Source organism: Orbicella faveolata, unplaced genomic scaffold (assembly GCF_042242905.1).
Source record: "Orbicella faveolata isolate gen_17 unplaced genomic scaffold, um_ofav_v1 contig_27, whole genome shotgun sequence".
In the NCBI taxonomy this organism is placed as follows: Eukaryota; Metazoa; Cnidaria; class Anthozoa; order Scleractinia; family Merulinidae; genus Orbicella; species Orbicella faveolata.
In genome coordinates, this window is record NW_028301555.1 from 4,858,589 (window position 1) to 4,869,466 (window position 10,878).

The 10,878-nt window shown below is 38.6% G+C and overlaps 1 protein-coding gene across 1 annotated transcript in view; it reads right to left on the reverse strand.

Annotated features, from left to right (window-relative positions):
* The window catches only part of LOC110044266 (dnaJ homolog subfamily C member 13-like), a 48,922-nt gene extending 38,516 nt beyond the window's left edge, over nt 1-10,406 (reverse strand). The window contains exons 1-20 of the mRNA XM_089296490.1: nt 10,237-10,406; nt 10,043-10,118; nt 8,361-8,436; nt 7,906-7,979; nt 7,763-7,807; nt 7,207-7,263; nt 6,901-6,990; nt 6,325-6,378; nt 5,885-5,967; nt 5,397-5,456; nt 4,294-4,357; nt 3,938-4,033; nt 3,318-3,409; nt 3,109-3,194; nt 2,716-2,796; nt 2,332-2,408; nt 2,146-2,212; nt 1,716-1,821; nt 1,003-1,102; nt 109-216 (exon numbers count right to left, since the gene is read on the reverse strand). Coding sequence (XP_089152616.1) covers nt 109-216; nt 1,003-1,102; nt 1,716-1,821; nt 2,146-2,212; nt 2,332-2,408; nt 2,716-2,796; nt 3,109-3,194; nt 3,318-3,409; nt 3,938-4,033; nt 4,294-4,357; nt 5,397-5,456; nt 5,885-5,967; nt 6,325-6,378; nt 6,901-6,990; nt 7,207-7,263; nt 7,763-7,807; nt 7,906-7,979; nt 8,361-8,436; nt 10,043-10,118; nt 10,237-10,304 — 1,560 coding nt within the window. The 5' untranslated portion in view covers nt 10,305-10,406. The remainder of the gene's footprint in view (nt 1-108; nt 217-1,002; nt 1,103-1,715; nt 1,822-2,145; nt 2,213-2,331; nt 2,409-2,715; nt 2,797-3,108; nt 3,195-3,317; nt 3,410-3,937; nt 4,034-4,293; nt 4,358-5,396; nt 5,457-5,884; nt 5,968-6,324; nt 6,379-6,900; nt 6,991-7,206; nt 7,264-7,762; nt 7,808-7,905; nt 7,980-8,360; nt 8,437-10,042; nt 10,119-10,236) is intronic.
* Nucleotides 10,407-10,878: the final 472 nt, after the last annotated feature.

Consider the following 10,878-nt stretch of genomic DNA (forward strand, 5'->3'; position numbering starts at 1 on the left):
AATGCCTCTAATGGTGAAAACATTTTTTTCTGGACATAGATGACTTTGTGTAGGTCTACTAATGACATTTACATGAAGAATGTTAAAAACAATTTAAACAGTACTTACTACATGGGTAGTGAAGATATCTAGGAGTGTTGCAAGGAATTTTCTTGACGACAGAAGTGATGACTTGTTCATCTGTTCTTGCCTGAGGTCATAGTTATCATGCATGGGCTAAAACAGGAGATCAAAAGTATTTGTAATGATTGTTTTGACATTGTATTTGTTGATTCTTCATCAGCCATGGTCATCATCGACATCAGTAGATGTAGATCATTGATTCTTCACTGCTGTACATTGCTCAAAGAGAATCTCTCTTTTTCACAAGAGAAAGGATTTTATTACATACTTGGTACTTTACTCATACAGTCAGCTCTCTCAACAAAACTGACCGCTGAGCCAGCCGTAATCACAGAAGTTGCTGTAAAGGATGCAGCTAAGAGCCAGCTGCAGCCTAATTTCACTGGCTGAGGGAGGACTTAACAAACTCAGTCCTGAGAAGAACCTTGGGCTAACTTTGGGGCTGCCAAGGCCAGAAAAGCCAGATGGGCTTGGTAATGAGCCAGCTTGGGCCCCGTCCACACGTATCCAGATATTTTTGAATCTGCAGCTTTTTCTTTCTGGATACGTCTTCTGTCCACACGCATCCGGCAAATTCGGCAGCGAGTCTGGATATTTTTGAATCTCTTTGAATCCGGAAAGAAAAAGTTGCGGATTCAAAAATATCCGGACATGTGTCGACGGGGCTTTAGTGTCTTCTTACATGTAGCTTCCTCCCTGCCTGTGTTCTCTCTACACATGACCAGAAACCGTGATCAAACTTGGACATATGCACAGAATCAAACTGGAACCCAGAATTTCTGGTTTCAGTTGTCCATTTCACCCCACAGCGTAGGAGGTTTGCTGACCAAAAACACATGCGCTTGGGGGACAAGATTGTGTCAGATTTCGGGCTCATACCTGCATCAATGCACAGAGCATGTCAATTGCAGCATGTGTTACTCCATCATCATTTCTTTTCAGTGCTTTAACAACCTTCACACCAAGCTTGTCTCTGAACCTGGTATGTGAAGAATGCAACATAATTAACTCTCATCCTATGATGCAAATAAAAATCATAATACTTGCCAGCTCATGTGTTATGAACACTACTCAAGACAAGGAAAAGTGGAGAACAGATCTTTCAACAACCATACCATGCTGCAGCACCCGTCAGAGAGCACTAGGAGAGGCACACAGTTCTCAGTTTCCTCTAGACAACGAATTTTAAAAACTGCTAGGCAGCATTATACAGGTGATACACAACAGAATACGTGTCGGAGCTCCAGCAGGTGCCAGGTCTTATTATAAGCATCAAGTGTACAAGGTGTACAAGGTCAAAAGTCAGCCTGTCTGTTATCTTTCTGCTGTAAAAGTGATTATTATACAGCTAGCTCTGTGAGTAGGCAAGATAAACCAAATCCTGCAATGTGATTGGCCATCTGAGCAGGCAAGATGGCACTATTTCACCCGCACAGGATTATCCGCTGTCTCCCACGACAAAAATTTCTCTGAAAGCCATTTAATAAATCCTTTATAGACCAGGCTTGCAAAAAAACAAAAAAAAACTTGGCCAATATCAATTCATCTTGACCTCACACTTGGTCAATAACTCGTACATATGTATATCTTACTTGGGTAGAGTTGTGAAGGCTTGAAATCCTGCTTTTGAAGCAACAAGTCTCCTAATGGCTTGAAACTGTCCTTCAAGATCTTCAACAGTGATGGTGCTTTGATCACCTACATATAAAAGATAAATTAGTAATATTAATATGATCTTTTGTAGTATATTCTTGGGCTTATTATTACTAGAAATTACTACTGTTTAGCTCTAGATAATTATTATCTATGAAAGATACTTGTTATCATACACATAAAATATGCTTTGTATGTGCCGTGTATTTAATTATGAAAAATAATTTTACAGACGTAGTGTAATAAATTTGTCTTTTCTAGATATATCAGAAGGCAGTTTATCATAAATTATTACATCTGCCCTTTCAATCCATTATCAATAACTATTTATTTATTAATTTGATAGAGTGATTTCATCAGTTACAGTACCTTCCATTGCTAACAGTGCTGTGATTGCTCCTGTTATAAGCTTTTCTTTGTTCTCAGCAAACAGCCCCTGCAGATATGAACAAAAAAGAAACTGGCTATTAAAAAAACTACCAAAAAACTGATAATAGTAAAAACAAGGACACTCTAACAAAAAAGGCAGAGCTATGTAGTGCACATTTTACTCACATCTTGTGTAACTGCATGAAGTAATCCATTGTAAGGGATGTTGCTGTTAAACCTTTCTACTGCTTCTGCAAATGTGGCTGGGAGAAGAAAAGTATGGGTGAGGTTTCTACTTAAAAAACAAAGACGAAAAACTACTAAATTATGCAAATCAGAAAACAGAGGTTGATTACTTTTAATTCTAACCCTTTCCCTAACTAGATACAAGTATGGCATTCTAACCAAACAGAAATGCAGACAGACAGAAAGACAAGCAGACAGACAGACAGGCAGACAGGCAGGCAGATAAACAGACATATAGACATACAGACAGACAGACAGACAGGCAGACTTCCACAAACCATGATTTTGGAACAATTTGGTTTAAATTGTCAAAAACTGTTCTACCTGGAGGAACAGCAAGAAATCTCAGATGTTGACTTTCAACTTCCTCATCCACAGTTGATATGACTGGAGCAAATCTGAAACCTGCAGTAAGAACAAATATGAGGTTTTCCCATAAATGTTCCTAAAACTGTTTTCTTTTTTTTTATGAAACAATGTTATCCCTAAGTGTCTCACTTTAAATCACTAGATGAACCAATATGTTCATCCAAAAATTTTTCTTTAATTCACATGAACTTTACAGTTAATACATGTAGATTCAGGTACAAAAAAACTACATGTACACATACATATCTAGGATGAACTTGGATAAGTCTTGTTTGAGACAGGACACCAGTTGATTGACATGTTTCTCTAATCTGGAGGTGATGAAATGGGAACAACAAACAAACAAACCTCTCTTAGTTGGTTTCACTTTGACACAGACGTCTCTGTTGCCACTGGCACGGACACCGTCGAGCAAACTGGCCAGCAAAGAGTCCCTTAAGGAAATGATCAGAAATACGTTCGTGAACATGCTGAGAGTTGCCCTAATACACAAGCAACAACTTTCCTTCTCTCCTTATTGACTTTTACCATTTACGTTTGTTTACATCATACAGTACCTCTCAGTTGACATGAATTTCTTTGTGGCTCCACGGATGAACTCCACAGCAAACATCTGAGGATTTTCGGTACTGCGAATAATGGCAAACACCTGTTGACAGAACATCAACAGTTGATTACTCTCAAGTGGTCAAAATCCATTTTCCTCTCACAATATCACCACATTGTTAAGCAGAGAGGTGTTGAGAATTCAGAGTAAACCTCACAGTAAGTACTGTACATGTATCTGTGTGATCATATGTACAATAAAACTTACATTTTAGTTCTTTAGAGCGATTGTCAATTGAGTGTTGAAAGTAAACAGGCAATTACTTTGGTTAGAACTGGTTTTGGTTTTAAATACTTTGGTTTGAGATTGGCTGAGTAGTTTAATTGGTAAGTAATTAGTTTGGTTTTGGTTTTAAGACACTCAATTGAAAACTGCACTAAAGAAGAACAAATCAAATATTAACATAATCAAGAGTAGGAGTAACCTTCAATGGACTAGCTTGCTGAAGTTACAATGTAAGTGTTGGCAAAAAGAGTCCCTTGGCTGAAAATTATTAAGTACCTTTAATTCATGCTGCTGCATTGCACAACATACATTTACTAAGTTATATAAAATTTATGTAGATCTTACATCAGAAAGTGGATGACAGCTGACAATGATGTACGTTGCAGGATCTCTTTCTATGATACATGTCTCTGATAAACACAAGGTGCGGACTACAGGATCCTGTAAAAAACAAGTCAACATAAAAGTTCAAAGAGGAGTTACATGTACATGTACATTTGGCAGATTACATGTCCATTGTATAACTGGTATAAGTATCATACAGAGAAGTATTAATTGAAAGTAATTCTGACAACTAGCTCATTCTCGACAGCTGTCAGCAGGTCTTTTCTCCTGCAAGTAGGTTGATACACATAGATGAGGGATACTGGTGAGGGATATTCAATTCTAATTTGGATAATAACAATTTGCTGCCAACTTACATGATGTCTTGGTGATATTTTTTGGACTTTAAACTCAGCTAATGATGTGATATGTTCATCTTCACTGTAGGAGAGATACATGTAATAATGTACATGTAATATAAATACAATGGTATGGAAGCAAGGGCAGGTAACGTAGAGATTTAGTTGGCAGATGATTTGCCTGATCCCTTGCCCATTGGGCAAGTGAGAATGAAAAGGTACATGCCCAGAAGGAGAATCTACTTATCCCGGATGACCAGACAGAACTTTTTCTGAGTCCTGATAACAGCCAAGTGGCTCATACATGTACATACATGCAGAGTCAGAGCTTATCCTGGTTTCTGCAGCAGGAAGGAACTACATGTGGGAGTATTTTTACTCCCCATGGATAGAATGCTTGTCCATCCCAGGATAGTACCCCCAGGTTTAAATTTCCTGGTAGCCATTTCTATACCTGGGATGATAGAACCACTAGCTGTGAGAGTAGAGTGTCTTTCCTGAGAATGCAAGTCAATGTCCCACTTATGTTCACGATTGAATGCAAGTATTGTTTAATTAGTACTTCATATTTGGCAGGGTTATTTGACATTTTCATATTACTTCATATTTGACAGAATCGTGTGTGTTTTGGTGACTTTTTACCAATGAGGACACTTTGTGATGCTTATCATAAGGTATTTAAATCTCATTAGCATTCAATCCTGGACATATCTGCAATGTCCCTGCAATGTCCCTGGCCACAGCTTGAACCCAGACCACGTGATCCAGGGTCATGCCAACTTCATGTAACCTTGAGCCAACCGCTCCTCCCACACCAGTGCCAAGGGAGGGAATAGGAATTGTGTTTGTGACAACTGAGGTTCAAATTTACAAACCAACCCTCATTACATTGAATTTGACTAAATCCTCACCATATCAAGGTTTTTTTAGACGCACTTTCCCGTAGAATTAAACTGTGTTGAATGTTCAGCATGTCAGTTCACATGCACATGTACATGTACAGTAGTATGAAATTTTTGGGGTTGAATCATAGATGTTTCTCAAGATAGAAGAGGAAATATTGGGCATGTGAAACAAGACATCAGTTCACTAAGGCTCATAGCTAGCTGCAATCAACTTACCTAAATTTTCCAAATTTGTGTTTTAGAAACTGGTCATGTGTTATAGGTTTACTCCTTTGTCTGCAGGAGAAAGAGAACAGATACCAACAGTGAATCATTAATGTATTTCCAGTAGGTAATTTAATTACTTTTATTAGCCTAGCAAACAAGAACTCATCATGTGTGGTGCCTTTAAAGTTAGTGGGGTTAGGCAGCAATCAGACATGGGAAAGGAGGTATCCATGGTAACACTGCAAGTGGCCACCACCAAAGGCAGAGAAAGAAGTAAAAACTTGTTAATTCAGCAGGCAAAAATGGCCTTACTCCAAGGCCAGAAAGTAAGCAAATGCAAATTATAAACCAAAAGATGCTCCCAGCAGGGGTTCAAAGGCCTCCCTAAGCCACACAGAGGGGTGACCGCCGACCAGCGTTGTCTCAAAGATAACCTTGGCTTAATTACTTTCACTCACATTTAATTTAAATTGGAAAAGTAATGAGTATCAACTAACTTGATTGAGACACCAACATAAGTCATTGCATATTCTGACATTTTCTTCATTAGCTCATCTCTCTGTTCTAGTGCAAAGAGATGCTGAAAAAAAGATGTAACAGAATGATAAATTTTGTCAGTTATGTACAACCTTCTCTTGGACCACAGAATTTACAAGAAAACAAACAATCAACATAAAGCAAGCAAGTCTTCAAATACACTGCCACAGCCTCTTAACATAATTATTATGTATGTCTGTCTGCTTGAACTTTACAAAGGTAGTTATCTCACTCAAAATGGCAAGGCCACTAGCCAACATGTAAAACTACATTGTAGCAAGCAGGTTCTTTCTACCAAAGTCATTGGATAACTTAACTATGGTCATTTAAAACTATCATTAAACATCCCCTGCCCTGATTGATGTGCAACTTAAAAACTGCTGATGTGATGTACACTTACAAGTCTACTAAAACCGCCATAAACAACTGCAATTCCCCCTGGGTAGTCTGACACCTGAAAACAAATGAAGAACACAGTGTATGTACATGTACATGTAGATAAAAGTCCAGCAAGCTTCAGATACTGAAAAGTTCTGAAAATAGTAATCCCCTCAAAAGCAACATCAAAATTTTGTGGCTGCTAATGCGTCACAAAAGTAGTGAACTCCTGACTATAGCAAGCTCACGAAAGAAGCAACCTTCTTGTCCTTGTCCTCTCAACAAAGCAGATGGAAGGTCTGACAAGAACTGCATGAAAAATGCCCTACAGAAAACTCATGCTGACCACTGATGACACAATCTACATAAAAATGTGATGCCCAGATGTATTTACATTCACCCACTGTACATACACTAATAGCGGTGGGGTATCATGATTTCTTCAAAACAGGGTCATCATATCATTGATGTTTTAATACCCAAAGAATTTACTTCTGAGAATTCTATAATGCAGATAGCTTATGGTGCATTAAATCTTTATTCTCACTTTGTTCAACTATTCTGACTTATCTTAATAATTAACTGTACATGTATCTACCGGTACTACTCCTTCCAGTTCCTTGTAATCATATGAGCAGAGCTTTTCTCTTGTTGTAGGATCAATTTGGTCCAAGGAGCAAGGAGTAACCTAAGAAAAGGTAGAAAAAACAATGTTAAAGACCTAGGTTTGGCCAAGATGCATTTTGCACTGTGCAGCATTGGAAAACAATAGAGAGCTTGCATCAGTGGTCAATACTGGGTCTTTAATTAACAGTAAAATGTAGATAATTACTGGTACCAGCGATATACTAGTTATGGAACACACCTCAGTCAACAATATCTAATATAAGTTAATAGCGTTCACCTCTAGCACCACAGGTAGTCTTGTGTCACTCCAGTGATACTTGTAAGCATTGAAACGCTGGAAAAACAATTCACATGTAATTTTTATGTTTTCTCATGATTTTCCTTTTGTTTGCTAAAATGAATCAAGTACTGCTAATGAATATTGAACATTCACATGTATGTACATGATTGTATGTATCACTGTTAGTACTCATTAACAAAAGAGCTATAGGTTAAGGCCAGAGATACATATCAGATCATAACAAATTACACAGTCAAGCGCACCGTAGCCTGTGAAGGATACAGGCTCCACCTGGAAGGAAAGGCTAAGAAGGATCTGACCGTGGCCACAAGGGCCAAGAAGGGACTGGGCCACAAGTGATGAGGTGGCTGAGGGGGCTGGGTTCTCCTCCTATTACTTCTCACTCTCTCATTGCTCCATCCTTGCCTAGAGAGTCTGAGGCTAAGTTCTCTCCAAATCTAGCAGTATTTTACAAGCAGGAAGGTACTCCAGTAATTTTATTAGTCACTGGTAAGAAGTACTCCAGTATCTGCATTCTATTTTAACAACTTACCACTTCACTTCCTGCTTTGAAGTCTGAGAATTCTTTGCGAAATCGCTGCAAGAGGAATTATTATTATTGGACAATGGTGATAACAGGACAACAATTTCTGTGTGAAAGACGAACTTATTAACTGAAAATTCAAATGAACCTACTAGTGCTTCAGTTAATAGATCAGCTCTGTGTTCTGTAGAAAATGTCATGCTCTGGATTTTCTTACTTGCACCAGCTGAAAAATAAACAAATAATTTAAAAACATGAATTTACATGTACATTGAAGTTCTTTCACAGAGAATTCAAGATGTTACACCATAGAGATTAAGGAGACTTGACGCAAAGCTCCCTTTAAAGACATCAGTAAGTAAAAGAACTGTTGGTTACTAGTATTTTTTAACAAGATGATTACCAGTTCTGCTTACTGGAAAATACATTCACTACATAAATGATTTAGTTGTGCATTTTCATCATGAGCCCCTGGCTCGGGAGATTGGGCAACCACTCCCCACATTTACGACTTAAAATAAAGTTACCTTACCTTACCTTACCTTGAACAAATACAAGCCTAGGACTTAGCGTCAAAATTTTACTATCGAATAGACATTTAACTCACTTTTCTTCATCGTAATGATAAGCTCATTAGCTGCTTTGGCACTGGGTGCAATTCTGCAGAAGTCATTGTAGGCCCACTAAAAATAACAAGAAGACAACTGATATCAAAACCTGAAGCTACAGTATGTCTAGTGTTGGTGGACTTGTGGATTCACATGTCACATGCTCAGGCCAAAAAGCCTACCGTACCAGCACTGAGCTCTATACCCAGCTTCTGCATCTGGAAACAATCTGACAGGTAGATCATTTGCTACCTGTGGTTCCCATGTACAGTATGGAGTGCTGAACCAAAAGAAACGCTCAATTTCTGCCGTTCACTTGAGTCCAATCTATGATCCTCCCCGAAAGTGAGAGCAGTGGTAATCCAGCCTACATCAAAGGTAACTCTAGATTTTTTTTTGTCTGGTTGCTCAAACTCTATAAATCACCGAGAAAGATTTAAATTTTCTTATCACAAGCATGAGACAAAGAAAAAAATATGAATCTCCAGTATTACCAAGTATATACAACAAGTACATGTACATGTAATCATGAGACTGGTTGATACAATAAAATAACAATACATGGTAGCAGAACTTGCATGACTGTCCAGTCAGTCGAGACAAGTAGATTTTCCTGCCAGGCAAGTTACTTTTCATTTTCACTTGCCCAAGGGGCAGGAGCCCAGGCAAGTCATCTGCCAACTAAATAAAAAAAGTAAACTGAGATTTGTCCAAGGCAAGCAAAATTTGAGTCTGAAGGTTAAACTGGAATTCAAGTTTTTTTCGAGCCTCGGTAGCATCAGATGCCACACTAAACATTATCCTACTTTCAGTGTGAAGGTAGGGGGGATAAGAGGTGGAGGGAAAGAGGAAGGAGAAGAAGATGGGGTATATGAATGTACACTGTACACTTCTAATTCTGTTCAATGTATATGCAACTTGACAATGTAGGGTGTAGGTTTCATTTTTGGTATCAAGAGAAAACTATTTTTGAACAAGTCACATCACATAGATAACCCCTCTAGCCTACAGGTAATATTTCTTTTACATAGCACATGACTGTTTTTGCCCAAACATGCACTACCCAGAACCTCATCTTGTTTTCCACTGAATAAGTTAGAGAGAACTAGAGACAGCTAGTGTGGAACAAATTTGAACACCTCAGTATTGACAACTGTTGTTTCCTATGCAATTTCCATTCACCATTTCATTTTCCAAATGCTCATGTAAGTAATTTGAGTAATGATGTATTATTAGCTAATGCACAGTCACATAAAAAGTGCAACAATAAAAGAATTGAAAGTTTCTGTCTAGAAGAGGACAAATACTTCCATTTATTTGATATTTTGCATCTGATAATTCAAAGTATTAAACTCTGATAGGTCGATATAGTGACGTTCTAGGTATGCATGCTATTAAAGTTGAATTAAGTGTGGATAAATTAGACCTCTTGATGAAACTTTAAGGACCCATTAAAACTTAACACAAGCCAGGTTTTCAGTTTGCATTTCGCGTTAAAAGTTGTAGTGAACAGCCAAAGAAATCATTTGGTGGAAGCTATAATCAGAAAGGCAAGACTCACTTTGACAAATCTGAGGTGGAATACCTCGTACGGAAAAATGACATCATAGGATCGATTTCATGAATGCACCCAAGTCCATGACAATCACATGTCCCAGCTTATATTACTGTACATTCTCACCTGATTTGTGACCTCCAGATTCGAAGGGTTGTAGGTAGTTATTCCTTTCGTCCCGATGGAAAAGATCCTCTTGTACCTGCAAGGGACAGCGAGAAAATCAGCTGATAAAAGAGCAATCAAGTTGAAGACTACGACGACACAACTTTAACATGTGATGGCAGCTGCGTCGATTTTACTTCCAAGACTTCACTCACTTGCCGCGCCACGAATGCTTTGTGGTGAAATAGCAGGCCACGTCCTCGTTGCCCCAGACTGTAGCCATCTTGCGGTACAATGTCACTTAAATCTGAACAAATCTTTGACAGGAAGGAACGTTTTAACGTCCTTCCTCTAGTATCAGGGGTAAGGGTCGGCCATCTTGGCCTCAGTTGTTACTACTGCGCAACTGTTGTAGTAGTGAGGACCCAGACTTGGACCCAGACCCCTCACCTAGATCCAGTTTTTCTCAGTCCATATACATGGCGGCAAGGGAGCATAACCAGTGGGGACCTTTAAAAATTACTAAATTTAAAACGTTAAAAAACATACTTACAATAACATTACAGAGTGAAATATACTATAATCTATTTTCAACTTTTATAGCATGCTGAAACACGGGCACATGAAACACGTGTTGTAAAATCAGCTTGCTCTCGAGACTAATTGGAGGGTCTAAATCTGGCTTCCCGCCACCAATTTGTCCTCCATCCCGCCATCCCGAACCCGCCGCGTTCCAAAGTAATCTTAACTGTGGTACAAGGCGATGTTTATCCCTGATAAGACACTAGCCTTCTCTCAAGCTATAAACGTATTACATCAGACTTTTGCAGTTGCCTCGGTCACTGCATAGCTAAACA